Source organism: Lupinus angustifolius, chromosome LG06 (genome assembly GCF_001865875.1).
Source record: "Lupinus angustifolius cultivar Tanjil chromosome LG06, LupAngTanjil_v1.0, whole genome shotgun sequence".
Classification (NCBI taxonomy): Eukaryota; Viridiplantae; Streptophyta; class Magnoliopsida; order Fabales; family Fabaceae; genus Lupinus; species Lupinus angustifolius.
This window is the reverse complement of record NC_032014.1, coordinates 23,396,986-23,418,974: the sequence shown is the minus strand read 5'-3', so window position 1 is coordinate 23,418,974 and position 21,989 is coordinate 23,396,986. Positions and strand designations below refer to the sequence as shown.

Here is a 21,989-nt window from a genome sequence, read left to right as displayed (position 1 = left end):
AGACTTTTCTTTTAATATAGGGAATACAAGTTGTTAACATAAAAGTGATACCACACATTCATTAATTAGCTCAATCAATATTTTAAATTAGGATTGTGATCATAATTATGATTATTATGCTTGTGGTCATTGTGATGCGAATTTTTTCTAATAGAGAAGCCACTAAAACCATAATATTACAATTACATCACATGATATAATTAGTTGAACTATCCATGACCATGGCCAACAAGAAAATAGTACATTACTTTATGCATTGTCAATTTAGGATGAAACATTCTTTATTAGTTTTTTCCCAGTGATAAAGTTATCTCTTCACCTATTGGTGAGTATCAATAATAATAATGTCATTACTTTCAGAAACCAACTTTACTATTTTAAGATTAATTTTGTCTTCTTTATCATCTGCTACCATATATTTGTGATTCAGTTACAACACATGTAACTAATTCAAGATTAGTTAAAAGAACGAGTTATCTCTCAAACATTATTGTTTATCACCAATGTTATTTTCTCACTTCTTGGGTAAGGAACTAATCTTTTTTTGGTGTATAAATATTCTTCTTAACAAGTGTCACTCACAAGAATCAAACTATTAACTTATTTGTTGTTATGGGGATCTAGAGGGTTTCAAACACAATGTTAAGCTTGTTTTTAATTATTTTTTATTTCTTTTAGTAATGGTGTTTTAAATTTTTGAATTAGTAGTTTCCAACAATGATGTTAAAACTAGACCGTACCGACCGGTTTAACCGAAAAACCGGTGAACCGGACCCCAAACTAGTAAGGTATGGTTGTTGTACCGACTATGCATCAAAACCGGTCGAATTTCGTCAAAACCGGTGGAACCGACCGAAATTCCACTAAACCGACCAGTTTAAACAATTTTTTTTACAAAACCAAAATACCCTACACGACGTCGTTTAAGCTGTAAGGCAATGGATTTTATTTTTCTCCTTCATTCATCCACGGCTCTTAACCCTTCTACACCCTTCTTCAATTTTTCTCCTTCTTCAACCTTTCTACTTTCTTCACTTTTTTTCTAGTTCCAGACTTCCACTCGTGCATCATCTCGGTTCCTATCCCTTCCACTAGTTTTGTTCATTCCTTTTTCCTTCCACTTGGTTTTGTGATTCTCTTCTTCCAGTTTGAGACCAAAAGATTTTGAGGTAACATTGCACTCTTACTCATTTAAGGAGAAAACCTAATTGACTAATTTCGGAAGGACAAATTGGGCAACTGTGATTCTATTAACTAAGATTCCATTTTGCTTTATTGTTTTATTATGCAATTGTTTTGTAAGTGTTTCAAAGAGTAAACTTATTGTGTCCAAAGAATAGTGTCATAGTGGTTCTATGAACTTATTATGCAATCCAATTTATGCCTTTCATATACTGTGCAATCCAATTTATTGTGCAAGTTTTAATAGAGATTAGAGAAGATTCTTGACCTCGGTGCAAGTTTTAAATGATTCAGTTGAATTGGGCAACTTGAAAGTTCATGAATCAACAACTTTTTGCACTTTTGCTCATAAATGTTAAAGGTTTACTATTTGTGCCAACTTTTTGCACTTTTGCACTTTTGCACTTGCAAGTTCATGAATCAGCAAGTTCAGGAATCAGTGGAATTATAACAAGCATTACCATTGTTAAAAGTTTCCTCATAAATGGTTTGCTTGTGGAAATTTTGATTGCTATTGTAAAACTGTTAGGCACTTTTGCTCTTAATATCTACATTGAATGAACACTTTGTTGTTATTAATCTTATGTATCAAACTATTTTATTATTACTAATTTGTCATTTTCCTCTTATTATGAGTTTTATGTAAGATCATGCTCATGACTTATCATTAGTAATCATATAATAATTCCTTGTGAAATCTTTTACTTTTATCACATAATTGCAAAATGCATAGCGTGTATAGTTTAATGCAAATGAAGAACTATCAAATCAATTTGCATATGCTTGGTAGTAGTTTGATGTTTTATAATTATGTGTGTGTAGTTGTTACCACTTAATGGTTATAAAAGCTTTTCTTTATTTCTAAAGTTGGTACAAATAGCATTGTTCTTATTTGCTCATGTGTTGTAGAAATAAAAATGTTTTTATTACCTGTAAGTGGACAATAGCCATCAATAATGAAATTGTTTTTAATTTTTTTTAATTGCTTATGTTGTAGAACTAGATGCCATCTAATGAACCTGAATTACTAACATCACAAGAGGCATCAACATAAAATACTTCTAGAAGCAGTTATAGGGGTAAATCAGATTTGGCTTAGGCACATTTCAAACAAGTTGTTGTTGATAATGGAAGAATGATTCTATTATGACTTTTCTGCATGAAACAAATCAAAGGGGGTGACATCACTCGGTTTAAGTCTCATTTGGCTGGAGTAAAAGGACAGGTTGAAAAGTTCAAGAAAGTACCAGCGGATATTCAACACCAAATTCAGAAATCAATTTATGAAATGAAGAGTAAAAAAAGGAAGGTAGAAAGGGAATATGAGGATGGTAATCCATGTGATGAAGTTAATGATTTATTTCATATTGAACCGATTGAAGCACCTCACACATCCACATCTAGGCTCTTACTTTATGCCTAGAACAACTCCTGGTGCTCAACCCACTTTAAAAAGCGTAACGCAAACTAAGGAAGTTATTGAGAAATGTGACCTCACCATCTCCAAATGGACGATTGATGCTTTCGTGCCATTTAATGCAACTAACTTGGCATATTATCAACCCAGGATTGATGTCATTTGTAGCATGAGTCCAGGTTATAAAGGTCCCAACTATTATCGTGTTTGTGGTAAATTGCTAAACAAGTGGGTTGTAGACGTGAAAAATCTTGTTAATGACTATAGATCTATTTGGAGGAAAATTGGATGCACTCTCATGGCAGATGGTTGGACTGATAGAAGCAGACGAACTCTCATTAATTTTCTCGTCTACTGTCCTAAGGGAACTGTCTTCATAAAGTCTGTTGATGCTTCACATGCTTCCAAAACTGCAGATATGTTGTTCAAGCTTTTCAAGGAGGTAGTGATGCATGTCGGTCATGAGAACATTGTTCATATTGTTACAGACAATGCTGCTAATTATGTTGTTGTTGGTAGGTTATTGGAGAAAGAGTTCCCTCGCCTGTTTTGGTCTCCATGTGCGACTCATTGTGTTAATTTGATGTTTCAAGATATTGGAAAGTTAACGGAAGTAACTGACACGGTATCACATGCTGCAAATATTACCAAGTACTTATATAATCATCGCCATCCCTTGTATCTAATGAGGTAGTTCACTCATGGGAAAGAAATACTCCGTCCAGCTCCAACTCGCTTTGTCACTAACTTCATTGCATTGCATTGGCCCAAAAGGATGCACTTAGAGCTCTTGTAACATCAAGAGAATGGACAAACTCGACTTATCCCAAAGATGCTAAGGCAAAAATATGTGTGGAACAAGCGTTGGATTCAAACTTTTGGAAACAATGTGCTGACATTGTTAAAATTACCGAGCCACTTGCTCGCGTGTTACACATTGTTGAGAGTGAGGATAAGTCTGTGATGGGTTTTCTTTGTCAAGCATTCTTTAAAGCTAGACATGAGATGGAGAGGAGGTTTCAAAGAAACAAGACCAAAATAAAGCCTTATTTGGAAATTATGGATAGTAGGTGGGACTTGCAATTAAAAAGAAATCTTCATGCTGCTGGATATTGGCTCAACCCACAATGTTTCTTCAATATTGAAGAATTTGAAAAACATAAGTTCACAACATCCGGCCTTGTTTTTGAGAAGCATGCTCATGGAGATCCTGATTTGCTAGATAAGTTAACTAGTGAAATGAAGATATATAAAGATGTTGAGCTAGATTTTGGAAGACCGACTACGATGCATGAACGGAGTAAAGTGATGTCAGGTATAATTAGTCTTTCATATTTGGTAATTGTCTTTAGTGTTTAATATTAATTGTCTTAAATAGTTAAATGTTTAATATTAAACAAGATGTTGAGTTAGATTTCATGCAATTTTTTAGATCAATGGTGGGAAACTTATGGATGTCATACACCAAATCTACAAAGGTTGGCAGTTCGCATTCTAAGTCAAACATGCAGTGCTTCTGGTTGTGAGCGGAACTAGAGTGTGTTTGAAAATATCCATACCAATAAAAGAAATAGGTTGGAACATCAAAAACTTAATGATCCTTTTTTTTGTTCGTTACAACTTGAGGCTACAACAAATGTATTATCATGACCTTAATTGTCTTTCCTTATATATTCATATATGTAGCATGAATTTATGTTTGTATGCGATGAAATCAATAAACGTAGGAGTCATTTGAGGCATCAAAATTATGACCCAATAAACTTAGAAATATTTGAGGATCATTCTCATTTTATATTGGAGGAGTCACCACCATTCCTAACTGTTGAAGAAATTGAGGCTTTACGGAATGACCTTGCAAATATTTCCATTCAACCATTACTTGATGACAATGGTATGTTTTTTATTTTCTGGTCTACAACTCAACCCTATGGAGAATGTGAACTTGGATGAAGACAATGTGGGTCAATTTTTAGGCTCACATGATGAAGAAATAGAACCTCAATATGAGATAACTTTGACTATCTGGTGTTAAATGTTAAAACTCTAAATTTATATGTTTTGTAGAATGTCTTGTGAATTCGGATCATTTATTTATATTTTGCGTTTGTTAAGTTATACTTTTGGATTGATATATGTTTTGCACTTTAGACATTGAATTTGTTAAAGACTTAAGGTTGTTTGTTTATGTGATTTTAGAGTAGATTATGAATATGAATTATAAATTTGAATATTTACCTATTTGAAATTTTTTTGTTATAGGTTTATATATATATATATATATATAAATATAAGCATGTATGTTCGGTTTAACCGGCATGCGGTTTAATTACTGAACCACTGGTTGAACTAGTATACCACTGTACCAATACTCTGACCAGTTTGATAATAGGTACGGTTTTAATAATATTGGTTTCCAACACTTTTATGTTTCCCGATTATCGAGTATGATACTGATGTATGAATGTATGATACCACTGATCTCTTATAAAAACAAATTGAATATTTAGGTGATAGTTTGGTAGAACTTTAGCTATACATATAATGAAATTTTAATGCGTGACCATTTTTAAGTGATTCTGAATGGTAAAAAATGGCAAGTATAGAGATTTAAGATTGAATTTAAATTTGTTTGGTACATTGAATTTATATACCTTAATTATTTTATTAGCAAATCAGATTGTTGTTGCGTGTCTTTTAGAAAATCGAAGCAACATTAAAGACTGTATTTATAATTTTATTTTTACCTAATTAATAAAAGATATAATAAGTGAAAATGAATTATTATAAAAATTTAAATGACAATATTTAATGTTACATAAGTTTAATATAAATATACATATTAATTATATTTCCTAATTATACAATCCACCGGTTGAACGATGTGGTAATATGCCTTGTTTGGTATAACTTGTAAATTACAGTTTTTGTTTATTTTTTTACAGTAAACTTAAAATTGCATCTTTTTTTTGTTTGACTATTGTGATGAATTATAAACTCAGCTTATATTTATAAAAAATGAAATATTATGAAACTCGAATTAAACATCATATATAATCAATAACTTTTATCTATAAAAATATAGTTATATATAAATGTAAGATTTTATATTATTAAAAAATAAGTATAATTATATCGAAATAATATATCTTTATCTTTTTAGACTGAACTAAAACAAAAAATTGATGTAGTGTTCCATTTATTTAAATTTTAAGTGAACATTCCGGGATTATTCTTGTTTAACTGTGTTTAACACATCAGACTAGAATTTTCCCGGTTCAAAACAGTCTAACCCTCATTCGGTTAAGACTGTAAATCAGAGTTGTTTTCAAGTATGGTTAGCTGTCAGGTCGAACCTGCCCAATCTGGTATTGTTCTCACAATACTGAAAAACAAAAAAATGGTATCTCTTTTATGGTAGATTATTTTTGTAGATTGCTTATTTTTTTCCCTACTAATTCCATTTCCCATTTTACTTCTAAAATTTCAATAACATCTTTTTTTGGATTAACCTCTCCTCTTATTTTATCATTTATATTGTCTTATTTTATCATGTTGTTTTTTTAATATTAACATTAATTTTTATATTATCTTTTATTTTAACATTTTTTAGTGTTTGTCATTATGTATTTAAAATTAACAAATAAATAAGTAAAAGGTATGTAAATAAGTAAGATGTACTTAGCCTTACTTTATTCTGCAATTTACCAGTAAGGCACAAATTCAATGCAACGCAAACATACTTCTCGAAACTCGTACACAAGAAATATTGATTGGGTCTATTTTTTGAATCCGAACCTGAACCCGACCCTAGACTCAATCAGACTCAACCATATTCGGACCCGATCATGAACAGGCCGTACCAGGTGAGCGGGTAGGGTAGGGTCATGCTCACCCCTACTCATTACATGGAATTCTTTTTTCAACTAAATTGATGGTTATTTAAATATTAATGTTATATTACGTAATACCAACAAAGTGTTGATTTAGTGATATAAGACTATACTAGATTTTAGAATGACCAAAATGTCAAGAATTTTATTCTTAGGTGCATATGACAATGCATACCTGAACTGAATATGCAGGTACCTACAAATAATACTTGTAATGGGTCAAGTCTAGATTCGTGTTTTTGAATCCATGGGTAACTAAGACACGATATTTTGAGACTCATTGTTGGAAGAGTCTGAGTGTGGATAATGAGGAACCCAAACTCGTTGGTACATGAACCCACTATTTCTTCATAAATTATATATATATATAACAATCTAAATGTAATTTTATGTTAATCATAATTATAATGTTATATTATTAATCTATAATTGTAATGTCATATTAATTCATAAATATAATTGTTATGTTGTTAAACAATAATATTATGCGGTTAAGTAATAATGTGATATTAGGTTGTTAAACAATAATATTATGTTGTTAAGTAGTGATGTGATATTATATTGTTAACTCATATGTATTATGTATGATATAAAGTTGATTGAATAATTCTTACTAAATAAATTTTTCATCTTAATATTGAAGTTGTTTTTATGTTAGTTTGAGTAAAATGAGTTGTGTTTAATAATCAATTTAAATTCTGTTTAAAATTTTAAGTTAAGATTTATATTTTTCTCTCTTGTCGATTGTCTACATAATATGTAAGAGGGTGTGAAACAAATACACAACTATATGCATTACTCACAATTAATTTTAATATTTTTGAATTTGTGGGTATCCATAGATCGAGTGGATACCCAAAGATTTGTGGGTAGCAGACCTAGCTGGTATTAGCACAGATCTAGGCCAGTTTGGGTATATAAAAAAATGAAGCAACATGGCAGATCTAACTAATGCAATACACAGACTCATCTAGACCTATTGTCATCCCTACATGAGAGCGATATTTGTTTAAGAGAGACAGTCATACACTGAAATAAATTAGTTCTACCTATATGTTAAATGATATATTTGATAGTACCCAAAAAAAATATATATATTATATAGTGTTTACTGATATGATATATTATTCTTATTTTATCTATACGGCAAATATTCTCAACTATTGAAACCATGAACATTTACAATATAATGGGACTTAACCCAAATGAATTTCCCTCTAAAAATTTAAAGTCACAACACCAAATTGTAAAAATAAATAAAATCTAGGAGGCATGTGAGAAATCATTGGAAGTCATAAGACTTAGAAATATGTATTGGTTTCCATGACCATGCCTTGTTTCTATGTCTGGTTACTGTAATACCCACATTACATATGAAAAAGTGAACAACTAGAAAGTGACTTTAGTGGGGTCCATACAAGCTGGAAGATAAAGCTATGCATGTTTTTTGTTTTTTGGTTTTCTTCAACTAAGTCTCTTTCACTACCAAACATTAATATCAATATTTTAATGCCAATATAAATGTCCAATCTTATAGTCTTCTTTGCTTTTCAATGTGGCATCTAGCAAGTGGGAATATCCAAGTTTTGTTCTTTCCCTGTCTGTTCAAGCATCAGCATCAGTACTCTCATACTTGTTAGATTGTTGAATGCTTCTGAATCTTTTGCATAAACAAGGTATGATCTGAGTTATTTTGTTAATTGAATTTGTTCCATGCAGATTCTGAGTTTTGCAGATCATCTTCTTTCTTTCTTTTTTCTTGCATTAGTATTAATTTTTTCACACAAGGAATTGTTTTTCTGTTGGTATAGTGATTTTAGAGGCTTAAATTTGAGATTGTGTTATGCAGAACTGGGTTTTATTCCATTCATTGGAGGGTGTTGTTGACTTTTGTAAAATAGATTCAAGTCAACTTGATTGTTATTTTGATTTTGGGACATTATGTTTTGGGCTTGTTTCTCAAACATTCTTCTGGAAATTTGAGGCAATAGTTTTTGTCAATAGTTTAGATTTTAAGTATTGATCCTAAAGATTATAGAATGATTCAAATCATAAATTAAGCATTTTGCTATTTATATAAAAAGGTTATCAGACTGAATATGAAAAAAAATGTTTAAATTCATTGAGGCCTAGGCAAAAGTATCTGCTTATCAATCATATTTATTTTTTCCCATCCTAGTTACTTAAGCAAGAAAATAACATTGGTTAAATCTAATAGATGTTGCAGAAACAAAATATTCATTCTTTTCATGTCTGATGCACATTTTCCATTGGGATGTTTTCATACCAAAATAATTAGAACTTTGTGTGATTTGATTTTTATTGTATTCAGTAATAAAAAAAGACTTCTTTCTAGATGCAATCTTAACATGTGGCTTATTCACTTGATAGGATTACTTCTTACATTATGGCTGAGTAATTTACAATCAAGTGGCTTCCATACAAATACCAACTTCTGCAAATTAAGGACTTAATAGATTTGATTATTGTCTTTGAATGCAATCTTTGCTGTTTGAGATTGCATAACTGTAGCATATCCTTGTTTACCTTCATTTATTTCCTACAATATTGCTTCTGGATTATATACGGGCAGGGCGTAAGTTATCAATGTAAAACCCAAACTTTCTTCCTTCCTGCTCTAATTGCAATATCTCTATATCTTACATCTTGAATAAAAAAAATTTACAATTTTATACTCTGAAAATTGCAGTGAATCCTACTATAGTTACATTTACATTGAGTTATGTGGACTAACATAACTTGAATCCTGCATTGCAGAATAATCTACTGTTCAGTTATATTGGTGGAGTATTAGAGCCATAGAGAGTTAGAGACAATGCCTATTGTCACTAAAGACTTGGATTCTGCATTTCTAACTGCAGGAGCAAACCCGTATCCTTACAAACCATTACCTTCAAATTGCCTTATAATATATGTTTGTATTTTTTGATCCATGTGATTGGTTGTTGTATATTGATCAGTTGGTCATATTTATCTCTGGGTTTAGTTTCCTTTTCTTTTAAAAAAAAATATGCTGAAGAAAAGTAGTTCTTGTATTTTAATAATGACATTCTTAAACGGGTTGAGATTCTCTCTAGTATTAGACAGTCCAGTACTGGAATGTGAGATCCATAATGATTTGATAAGTTAAAAAAGTTTAATTCAAAACTATTTAAAATCTGTACCACTGAATATTTTTAAACGTCACATGTCACAATCTCTGTCAATACCGGAGAGGATCTAGATTCTTCTTAAACATAGTTGGAAAGTACACAAGTCTTAGGTGATGTGGTACACATTTGTTGTCTCATATTTTGTACTAGTACATGTGCCATAAACTTGTGATTGGTCAGAAAAAATATATATAAGTTAAAATTTAATTATTAAGTATTTTTCTCATATCATAGGCACATAGAGTGACACAAACTTTGAGATAACATATATGCTACCTATTAGTAAGTACCGATTTGCAGTTACTTAGTGTTTTGGCACGCGTTCGTTCCCGAATCATGGACAAACAATGTTGCCACTTGAAGCTACAGAGAAGAGGAATGAAGAAAATCCAAAAATCTAAATAGACTTGTTATGTTAATGAGCTTATTTATTAATTTATTTTAGTAAAGTAAATACCCTAAATTCTAAATGAGCTTGTTTAGTTAGTGGACTAATTTGTTTAATTATTTTGGCAAAGTAAATGACCTTAATAACTTATTTTTAATTTTAATATTTTTTTTGGTACTAAGGGTATTTCTTACTCTTTTTTTGATAAGGAATCATTCCGGGATTCGTAGCTGTCCCTTCTTACACGTTCTCATAGGAATCGAACCTTTGATATTGGAGATCCAGTGGAACCTTACACCACTAGATCAACTCTTTGTTGGTTTTAATCTTTTAATATATGGACAAATGTTAGTAAATAAAAAATATAATAATATAAAAAATAGAAAGTATCAACTAAACTAAAATGTATCACTAACCCAGCCACTCTATAAAGTAGAATAAGTATACCCATGTATTTAACCTTATTATTGAGCTTATTTGTTTAGATGTCTTCTATTTTTCCAGAATGTGCTTAAGGTACATTTCTCTATTTTAAGTTTTTGTTTTCTACTTAGCCTTTTCAATTATTAGAGGCTTAGAAGTTTGGTGTATTGAGAATCAGTTGTTGGTTCCAGTGTCAAAGTCAAGCCATGGAAAATTCTATTCTGGAAGTGCTTACATAGTTTTGAATGTAAGATATTGCTCACTTTAATTCCCTGTTGATCCTTTTAAAGTCATGAAGAAGTTGATGGCTATATCTCAATTAAAATCCAAATTTTCATTTATATTCTCAATCATTTTCATAGTTTTATCATAATGCAGTTATAATGAATATAGTGTTTTTAATTGCGGTTGTCGTCGCGATTGTGTTAATGGTTGCGGCCGTATGCTGTCCACAATTTGAATCAATGAGTGGATAACTATCAGTATTAGCATAATTTTCATTTAAGTTATACAATTGATCTCAACCTTCTTATATTCTTTGTGGAAACAGGCAGTTTTTCCAAAAATTGGCACTCCTCATTATGACATACATTATTGGCTGGGAAATGACACGAAAAAGGTTTGCTTCCTTTCTTGTTTTATAGTCTTGCTTCCAGTGATGATTGTTTATTACTGTTAATTCTCTGAAGGGAAGTATATTTTAAGCTTTATTTACCCTCAGTGCTTACCCTTTTCACCCCATTGGGGTTCCCATTTTACTGCAATAAATTATTCTAGTGTTCTTTAAGAGGGTGGAACTTGTAGAAACATAGCTTATCAAATCAAATTGAAAGACATGAAACTAAAGTGACTAAGATTTCCACAATAAGATTTGCTTGATATGTATTTTTTGTTTTTCCAACAGCAAAACAAAGACAACATAGCACAAAAAATTGTACTCTGTTTGATTATTATACTAGTGTCTAAGTACAGGACAAAAAGCAAATCACGGGACAACACAAAACTCTTAATTTTTGTTATCCACTAAACTAGGTCACAAGTTTGGACAAAAAAAACCCTACTGCTTTATTTCCCCAGCCTTCCTTTATGTATTACAAAAAACATTTCAGGAAATTTGGGTTACAAAATACAAAGGGTATTTTAGTCACGTGCATTAGTCATCAAACATGTAAAAACGCATAAAATTAACATGTGATTCAAGCACTAGTGTTGTTTTTGTTTTTGCTCTCTCAATACAACAATAATGAAGCATTAATCCTTTCGCATATGATTTTTTTGGACTCTCTCTTGGTCTAGAAATTGGCTAACCTCCATTTGATTCATTACTAAGATTTCTAATGGTCAACTTCACACATGTCCAAACCACCCATGACATGATTCTACTATATTTTCTACAATAGTAGCTACTCCAACTTTCTCTTTAATACACTCATTTCTAATCATATCTTGTCTATGTCCACTTATATCCATCACAACATTCTCATCCCTGGTACAATTATTTCGCCTGTGTTTTTGCTCTCTCGATATGCATCAAGAACACCCTATGGTTATGTATTGGCTTATCTAAGAATATTATTGACCATTTAATCATGGATAGATAGACCAAGGAGCGGTAAACTTGATCAAGAATGGCTGTTTAGAAGTTAACTTCAATGTCAGTGCTGTGGTTATAGAAATGAAACCTGTACAAGTCAGGCACATATGCCAAGTTAGAGTTATAATGTGTTTTAGAGGAACAAATATCCATTTGCACAATTTGGTTAAAATGAGTACACCGGGCAATGAAGATAGTACTTGAAGAATAAAACAGCATGATCTGTATAGTTTAACTATTGAGTTCTGCATTTTCAGGTTGATTCAGGCTTGGCATCAGAGAAGGCACTTGAGTTGGATGCAGCCTTAGGATCGTGCAGTGTTCAGTATAGGGAAATTCAAGGCCAAGAATCACAGAAGTTTTTATCATATTTCAAGCCTTGTTTGATACCTATTGAAGGAGTGTTTACTTCAAAGCAGGGGAACCTGAATGGTGAATACCAAGTACGCATGTACACATGCAAGGGAGACTATGTTGTTCATGTGAAAGAAGTAAGTTTACTGGTTATGTTTTCTCACTGTAAATCTTCTCCTCACGCAACTCCATTAACTGAAAAAGCATAGTTATTTACTCGAGCATGCTAATGTTTTTTTATATTTTGTTTGGTTCTCATATCATTCTGTATGATTTTCTAATTATTTCGAACGGTTTGTATATTGGCTATGATTTTTTCAAAAGGATAGGTTAGTTTTCAGTTGTCTGATTTTGAACACTGATTTCTTATAATATTTTATCATTAAATCTTTGTTTGATGGGAAGTTGATTGGTGTAGCATGTCTAATGTGCTTCTGTATTCATTAGGTGCCTTTTCAGCGGGCATCATTGAATCATGAAGATATATTCATACTTGATACTGCACCAAAAATCTTCCTCTTCAGCGGGTGCAACTCTACCATTCAAGAAAGAGCTAAAGGTTTGGAGGTTGTTCAGTATCTCAAGGACAACAAGCATGGTGGAAAATGTGAGGTGGCAACAATAGGTTGGAATATATGCTACTCTTTTATGCTTATATATTGCTTCCGAGCGAAAGATGTTACAAATGATAATTGTACATTTTCTGTAGAGGATGGGAAATTTGTTGGTGACATTGATGTGGGTGAATTCTGGAGTTTATTTGGTGGTTATGCTCCCATTCCTCGAGAGTCGCCTTCTGTTCAGGAACCTGTGGCTCCATCCATAAAGCTATTTTGGTGAGGTTCATACATATATGTCCACAATGCTTGTGTGAATGTGTTAGCGCGTGTGTTGATAATATATACTTGCTCCACCTTATTTCTCTCTTAAGTTTCTAGCAAGTTTGTATTGGATCAATAATAAAACTGATTCTTATTGATAGGCTTAACCTTTACCGGTTCAACTTGCATCGGAGTTAATTGAATTGAAATAGCAAAATGGTTTTGTTTACTTCAAGAAATAGTTTTGATCCTCTTAACTAAGGAGAGGTTGTTTTCTCTTTTGGACAGGATAAATTTACAGGGAAAACTTCGCCAAACTGGAAGCAATGCGTTCAGCAAAGAAATGCTAGAAAGTGACAAATGCTATATGTTAGACTGTGATGGTGAAATATTTGTCTGGATGGGAAGGCAGACTTTATTAACCGAAAGAAGAACAGCAACCAAAGCTATAGAAGTAAGAGTCTCTTTCTTTAAGTTTCCCTTCTGTCTCATAGGAGTTAGGATTTTGTAAAGATCTTAGCGTTTGCCAGACTGCAGTGCTATCCTTGTGAGTTCTTTTACTTCAATAGTCCCTAAGAATGAGGCATACACTGGTTCCTATCTCAAACTTTCACTCATCAACTAATATCCCACTTAAAGATTAAAATCCACCTCCTGAGCATCGCAGTTGATCCCAACTGATTGCAGGCCATTCACTTCATGGAATTTTTATGTGAAAATCACACACCATATTATTCCTATGGTACAAATTACATTCCTAAAGAAACATATATTGTTTGGAAGGTTTCTTCCTTAAGTGTTGTTTTTATTATATATGCTTAGTAGTCAAAATTCCTTATCAGTATATAATAATGAAATCGCACTGCTTTATTCTAAAGACCGGAAATGCTTTATCATACTGTATCTTGGGAGGAGAGCATAATGGTGGATGATTAGATGCACAAGGCAAGATAATACAAGATCAGGAATAAATGCAACACAAAGAAAGTATGGTTTGTGGCCAATGGGGGAGGGAGGGGGTGACTCCCTATTCCATTGTCACCCCCAAATTATTTACTTTCACTAGTTGTATATACTATATATAATATTGTAATTTATTACTATCTTTCTTTAGCCTATTATATTTATCAGCGACACATTTTTTGAAAGATCGAAGGTTTCTTTCTGCACACACTTCTCTTGTGCCTATTTGCATTTCCACATTTATTGTTTACGTAGTTAACTTTTTCCTATATTTAGAAGTCAAATGCTCTTTTGGTATTTGACCCCTCAGTGCCTATGTTCCAGCTCTGTCACTTGTTGCACCTATTGAGGAAAAGATGCTAAAATCTTGTGTAAGTAGGGGCTGAACTAGCTAAAACATTTGGCGGGATGGGGAACTAAATTCAATTTTACAAATGGTTCAAATTATGTTATGAAGAAAAAAATAAAAACTTAAATGTTAATTTTCACATTTTCAAAAGTTAAGGGTGTGCCTTCAATGTGGTTCTGCCCATTGTTACTGAATATGTGGTACAACCCTACAACTACAAGTACGGGTATGCGGTTCGTCACTTTTTTACATTATTTTAGGACTTTATTTAAGATAACGTGCTACGGTGAATTTGGTATACAAGGTTAATATGAGAATTTGGCCATGTGAGTAGAAGGTCAACAGGTGCCCAGTAAGAAAAGTTAAGTAGATAGAGGATAACCCAATAGTTGGAGGTAGAAAGAGACCAAGAAAGACTCCAGGTGAAACTACTAAAAAGGACTGGGTATATTACATCTATGTAATCCATCCACCTAGTGGGACAATGATATTTTTGGTTATTGTTGTATATAATAAAGGAATAACTGTCTGAAAGGTAAGTTACATTGATGAATGTAGTCAACTGTACTTTTCCATAAGCATTGTATTAGGGGCAATGCTATTTGCATATTCTCAATACCATTTCCATTTTACCAGGAATATGTCAGAAATGAAGGCAGATCAAATAGGACTCATTTGACATTTTTATCAGAGGGATTAGAAAGTCCCATATTTCGGTCATTCTTTGCTAATTGGCCTAAAACAGTGGAGCCTAGACTGTATGAGGAAGGCCGAGAAAAAGTGGCAGGTTCAGTACCTTATACAACTTAATTATGCTCAAGTGCGCGCTTGTCTATAGTTCATTTCTTTATATTTGTTTTTTATGCCCCAGCCATATTCAAGCATCAAGGTTATGATGTGAAAGAGCTTCCTGAAGAAGACAATGAGCCATCTATAGATTGCACCGGCACAACAAAAGTAGATTCTTGCTCAAAACTTAACTGTTTCTCATTGTTCTGTGGTCATATTTTCCTTTTCCGTGTTAATTGTTAACTGAATACTGCAATTTCAGGTTTGGCGGGTGGATGGTGATGAATTGTTCCTTCTCGTAGTTACAGAGCAGACAAGACTTTACAGCGGAGATTGCTATATAGTACAGTATATATTTCCTGGAAATGGAAAGGATGAGACACTGTTTTATGCCTGGCTTGGTGGCAGATGTGTAATGGTAGGCACTAGGCAAGGTTTTCTATCACATGTAATTCATAGCAGTGGAGATTAAGCTATCATTATTAGATTGTTTACTTGAAATATCCAAAAAAAATTCCCTTCTTTCTTTTCCCTTTTTAAACTTATTATAGGATTTTCTACTGGTATCTGTTAAATCTAGGTAGTAACTTGCAACTTAGTTTGATGAAATAGCTGCCTAGGACATCTTGTTTGAATATAAGTTTACACACAGGTTGAGAAATTCAAATTTATATCGAGAAGTTGTCTAAATTGTATCTTGTTCTCAGTTCTTCAATTTTTGTTGCCACTGATAAACATTTAATTTCATCTAGTGGCATAAGGCTTGGTTGTTGTCAACTTTTTTATCGTAAAATACTGTTTTGTTCAATGATTTTTGGCTTGCAGGAGGATAAAACAGCAGCTATTTCCCACATGGATACTATGATTAATTCAGCTAGAACTAGTCCAGTTGTGGTCAGTGTTGCTCTTGCTAACTTTTTCGATATATGCTGTCTACTAAGTGTGTGCAACATTCAAATTATTGTTCTGGACAACGCCTATACAATTTTTATCTTTTATATTTCTGCATCTTAAGCACATCCATAACAAAATACAACCTCTACTCTTTTAGTTTGCCTAATTTATTGGTTTATATCACATATTCGTATATCTGTTTAGGCTCAAATTCATGAGGGTAAGGAGCCAGCTCAGTTTTTCTCAATACTCCAGAGACTAATCATATTCAAGGTAAGTCGGTACTTAGTGTAATGTCATTTTAAGGTTTGTAAGTATGTAATATTACTAGAAAAAGTAACATGCTCCAAATTCTTTCATTTTTTCTTTTGTTGTTAGGGGGGAAACAGTCCGGGATATAAGAAGTTTATAGAAGAAGAAGGTATGGTGGATGAAACTTACAATGAAAACCGTGTAGCTCTGTTTCGGGTTCAAGGTACAAGTCCAGATAATATGCAGGCTATCCAAGTTGATCAAGTATGTTTCAATGATTCTGACATTCTTATGCTGGGTGGAGCTATTGTATTTCCATATATCTTATCTCTAATAACTCGATAATGGATACTAAGGCTTGAAAAACTACTGAAACCTTTCAATTAAATTGCATAATTCATTTCTAATTACACAACTACAACCAAGCCTTTATCTCATTAGATGGGGTCAACTACATAGATTGAACGGCGCCATAATGCTCTATCATAATTCATTTCTAATTACTCAAAAAATAGATATTCAGCATGAAGAAAGCTTGTGTCAGTTACCATTATGTATCATCATTAACTGTTTGTCTTGTTCTGATTGATTATGGATTAAATAATGAAGTTTTACCCATTGTGTACAGTTATGCATTATTACTAACTGTATATCTTATTCTGATTGAATATGGATTAAATAATGAAATTCCGGCCTATTGTGTGCCCTATTTCTGCATGTCTGTTGGCTGTTATATATGTAGTAATAAATCCCTAAGAACTTCCATCTAGTCTTGAGAACCAAAACAACATGATAATTCGAATAATCTCTTCAAAGTAATTTTTTCTTCGTTTTACTTGGAACAGTTCGTTATCGACTATTGTAACATAATTTTAGTGTATCTCATTTCTTTTTTTGATATATGCTCTTTCTTTGTAAGCATTTATTGACTATGTATTAGAAATTTTATAGGTTTCAAGCTCCCTGAATTCGTCCTACTGCTACATTCTACAAACTGAAGAATCTGTCTTTACTTGGATTGGGAGCCTATCTTCATCTCGAGACCATAATCTTCTCGATAGAATGGTGGAACTATTTAATGTATGTCATCACAATTGCTTGAAATATTTATCTAAATGATAATCTTTGTTTGGGAAGGAAGCATTTTTTTATAATAAGTTTGGCGTTGGGATTAATATTAATTTATACAACGGAGATGATCGCTTCTACTTGAGCCATTTCTTCTAATGGATTTAAGTTTTATATTATTTCTCGACACAACTTGCAGCCAACATGGCTACCTGTATCTGTGAGGGAAGGGAATGAACCTGATATTTTCTGGGATGCTCTTGGTGGAAAGGCAGATTATCCAAAAGGAAAGGAAATTCAAGGATACACAGATGATCCACATTTGTTTGCATTAAAATTAACTGGAGGTAAAGAAATCGCCCTTTTGTGAAAAATAATATCTTTCTTATTTGGTTTCGAATTATCCTGGGTAAAATGACAGGGAAAGCTTGTCTAATTGATGGTTCTGTAACTTCTGTTTCTCATGCACATTTATCGGAATTCAAAACCAGGCGACTTCAAGGTAAACTGCTTCTACAAGTTAAAGCTATTCATGTATTTTACACTTCACATGTGGTAATTTGAATATCTATGATATCCTACTAAGCTTTAGGCAGTAAGTAAAACAAAATTATTAATGCTTAAAAATATCAAGATAAGCCCCAAGCCCCCAACAGTAGCAATTCTAGAAGTCATATAAAAATCTGCACTAAGATTGAAAAGAAAATGGCATCAGTTGCAATTTAAGCCATTTATTTTTTGTCAATAATTTCTGTGAAATCTGTATTATGGCCTGTTTTTGTTAACAAAATTCCGACGCATGTAATAATGCAACTTGAACGTAATTAATCGTGACCTTGATATAATATTTCAGGTAAAAGAGATATACAATTATACACAGGATGACTTAGTTACGGAAGATGTTTTATTGCTTGATTGTCAAAGAGAGATTTATGTTTGGATTGGCTTACATTCGGTTATCAGATCAAAACAAGAAGCTCTAAGCCTTGGCTTGGTAAATTGTCTGTTTCCACCTATATTGATCTTTTCTCTAATATACTTTTTCTTGTGGTAGCATTTTCTCAATATGGAATTTCTTCTCTCTTACATGAATTCCCAATGTTAGTATATGTTGTAAAGACTTTGTTAAACTTAAACTACTTTGTAGTTTGTACTTCAACTATTTTTTCTAGCATGATTGGAACCCTCTTGAACACTTTTTTATGCTATTGAATCCACCATACTTGTGCTTCATTAAAAACGTTATATGTTATGCAAGGAAATCATTGTCTGTGGATCTTACTAAAATTCATAAAGAATCATGTTTGATACTCTTTTCTCCATTATTCAGTAATTTTTTGGTAACCACATTTTAGGAACTAATTTTTATTCATCTATAAAATGAGGTAAAAGTTTATAGACTTACACTTGGCTACGATTTTTTCTTACAATTCAAATTGTAATATGCAGAAATTTCTGGAAATGGATGTTCTTGTTGAAGGCCTATCTCTGGAAGTCCCTATTTATGTTGTATCTGAAGGCAATGAGCCGCCTTTTTTTACTCGATTCTTTTCATGGGACCACTCAAAAGCAAATGTAAGTTCTCTCCCTTCAAAATTATATATATTGATCTACTATGACAGATTAATTTTTTATAGAGACCAGAGGCAAACCCCAAGCACCACACTGCCCCAAAAATATAAATCGATAGCAGATCTCCTTCCAAGAAATTTCTATTATTTATGCCTTTGTCGATTCACCTTTCTTGAGCTTCACATCTCAAGTATAGTATAGTAGTCACCCATCTTATCAACTTAACTAAAATATTTTTGCAGGTTCTTGGTAACTCATTTGAAAGAAAGCTTGCAATTCTAAAAGGGAAATCTACATCTGTTGAAGTGAGTGACTGCCTTGGTGGTTATTTGGGTGTCCTATATATATATATGGTTATTGTTTTTCTAGAAATTATTGCCTAGTTTTTAGAATTAACATGATAATTTCAGAAAGTTTCAGTTCGGTTATTTCGGTTCATTTGTCTTCATTCATCTGCTTAATCTAATAATAATCAGGGGCATAAAAGAATCTCATTGAAGGCAAAATCCAGGGACTCAACCCCTGTTGGTTACAGAAGCACTCCTGTTACCACCAATGGCCGTGGTCCTCGTGGAAGAAGTAGTTCACCTGTACCAAGTGGTGCAAGCTCAGATTTTAGGGCATCAGGTGATCGGCTTCTTTCGAGCCCTTCGCTAGTTGTCAAGAAGCTCTTTGAAGGATCCACTGCAGATAACAGTGCTGGTAATAAGAATCCATTTTACCAAGTTATGATGTGAAATTTATTGTTCAAATTCCGAAAGATAGCTAATAGGTCCATAAATGCTCTTTGGAGTAATCTAGTCTAATGTTAGTATAGTTGAAAAGTATTCCACTAGTTCATGTATTTGATTCAGTTTGAATCATAAGTAGGATTCACAATGCTGATCTGATTAACTTATAGTTAGGCTAGTCAATGTTTATATTACATAGTTTGCAGATGAAATTTGATTATTTGAACAATGGAAAATTGGAACTATATGTGGTAGAATACTAGAGTGCAATAGTACATCCTTTATCATTTTGCTTAGGGATAGTTTTCTTCATATCATAGTAATTCTGTGTTACATTTTTTCTTTTGGTAACCTTACCAGAATGATTGTTTTCATGCTTTCTTTTCTTCTTCTTATTTTATTTTACCCTCTTTTTATTTCTCCAGAACAAACAACACCACTATCTGGTTCTCCATCAACAGAACTGAGGTCATCAAATGAGAGTGAAAGTTCTACACAGGACAGAAATGCGGATGATGAAAAATTGTTGATATATCCTTATGAGCGCCTGAGAATGGTTTCTCCTAATCCAGCAACAGGAATTGATTTAACCAGAAGAGAGGTAATACCTAAACTGAAGAAATCTAGCATGTAGTTTTCTCACATTCACTCAGTCTGTTCTTCTAGCCACCTCAACTTCCTTATCTTCAGGTTTGAGGATCACCGAGAAAGACAAATAACAGATATTTCCAATCCTACAACAGCAACAACAACCAAGCCTTTATACCACTAGGTGGAGTCGGCTAATATTTCCAATCCTAAAGGATAAAAATATCTATATCTATGGTCAAACACTAAAATGTGGTCACTCACTAATAATTACATGATGAACCAAATGTCAACTGAAAAATCAGGTGAATTTGGAATTTTGGTTCTAGGTTCTTTAACATAGAAGCAGCCATCCATAAGATATTATGTCGATTCTGAATGAATCTTACCATATGTATTTTAATGATTATTGAAAAAAACATGAAAATAAATTCTAGTTTGAGGCAACTGTCTCTTGTTTCTCCCGATAATATAATCCCCTTTAAAAGACGAGAAAAACAAACAAAAAAATCCAACAATTGAAAGCAGTTTTATTCTCATAAGTGAATAGACTGTTTGTATAATTTGGACCACGTCCAGGTCATAAGACTTACCTTTACCTCCATTATCACTATTTTCAATATTTTTATACTAATTTTTTTTTTTTTTAACTCTTATGAGTTCTGAGCAGATAGTTATGGTTCCTGATTGAGATACCATGCTTAAGTTTTGTGTCTGAATACATGAGATATAGCTTGCCATTCACTCTCTTCATGCTAGATAGTCTCATTTTAACTCTCAATACCTTGACTTGAATCTGCACTTTTCGATGAAAATAGGCGTATTTATCTAATGAAGAGTTCCGCGAGAAGTTTGGAATGTCAAAACCCGCCTTCTACAAGCTTCCTAAATGGAAACAAAACAAGCTAAAGATGTCACTGGATCTATTCTAGAGCTTGTGTGTTCCAGAGATGACTGCGGTTTGTGGCACTATATTATGTAGCATTACAAAACATGTACCTTTTTCAGTGCATTGAGTGTTTGAGTTTTGAGTGGCTCTCATTTTTGTGAAATGCAAGTCATAATTATTGTTCTTGACTTGCTTACATATAAATTCTTTTACTTCATCTTATATATACTGTGAATGATGATTTTGTTGCATGCATGTTACACTGTGTTCTGCTTTTCCCTTAAAGAAAAAAGATGGTAGAATGATATTTTCATTCAGCTATTCAAATTTACTTGAAGCAGTTTTAGAAATCTTGCACTGGCCAAGGTCATGGATCAGCTGTTAGGAGTTACTTTAAGTCCTAAATATGGATAGCATTAAATATTTGGCATAAGAGTTTTACTATTCATATTCTCGCTACCAACAAGACTTTAGGCTAATGGTGTAACGTCTCATTGGTTCCTAGAAACGACACTTATTTGGAGGATAGTCATATACCCAAAAAAGATTAATCTCTTACCCAAATAATAAGAGGATGTATTGGTTATACTTATTCTCATTCGACTTGAGCAGAATTGTCTCCCATAATGAATATTTAAGGTCTATACCA

At 32.6% G+C, this 21,989-nt stretch overlaps 2 protein-coding genes across 2 annotated transcripts; both read left to right on the top strand.

Moving 5' to 3' along the window:
• LOC109350538 lies at window positions 2,598-3,293 on the top strand. Its single transcript, XM_019591770.1, has one exon. The coding sequence runs from the start codon at window positions 2,598-2,600 to the stop codon at window positions 3,291-3,293; it is 696 nt and encodes a 231-aa protein (XP_019447315.1).
• Window positions 7,964-21,595, top strand: LOC109350272 (villin-1). Its single transcript, XM_019591473.1, has 23 exons — window positions 7,964-8,168; window positions 9,271-9,384; window positions 10,624-10,723; window positions 11,027-11,095; window positions 12,328-12,561; window positions 12,872-13,049; window positions 13,134-13,260; window positions 13,534-13,699; window positions 15,194-15,344; window positions 15,429-15,514; window positions 15,609-15,764; window positions 16,172-16,240; window positions 16,445-16,513; window positions 16,619-16,756; window positions 17,444-17,572; window positions 17,760-17,907; window positions 18,052-18,062; window positions 18,414-18,554; window positions 19,010-19,135; window positions 19,375-19,437; window positions 19,609-19,834; window positions 20,289-20,464; window positions 21,270-21,595. Exons 2-23 carry the CDS (start codon window positions 9,329-9,331, stop codon window positions 21,381-21,383), a joined length of 2,733 nt encoding a protein of 910 aa, XP_019447018.1. The 5' UTR covers window positions 7,964-8,168; window positions 9,271-9,328; the 3' UTR covers window positions 21,384-21,595.

Bases quoted from the DNA above. Each gene is read 5' to 3' on its own strand.
- LOC109350538 (XM_019591770.1), top strand. From the start codon at position 2,598: ATGCCTAGAACAACTCCTGGTGCTCAACCCACTTTAAAAAGCGTAACG.
- LOC109350272 (XM_019591473.1), top strand. From the start codon at position 9,329: ATGCCTATTGTCACTAAAGACTTGGATTCTGCATTTCTAACTGCAGGA. The intron at 15,345-15,428 runs GTTCAGTACCTT...TTTATGCCCCAG, and splicing joins AGGCCGAGAAAAAGTGGCAG to CCATATTCAAGCATCAAGGT. The intron at 15,765-16,171 runs GTAGGCACTAGG...TTTGGCTTGCAG, and splicing joins TTGGTGGCAGATGTGTAATG to GAGGATAAAACAGCAGCTAT.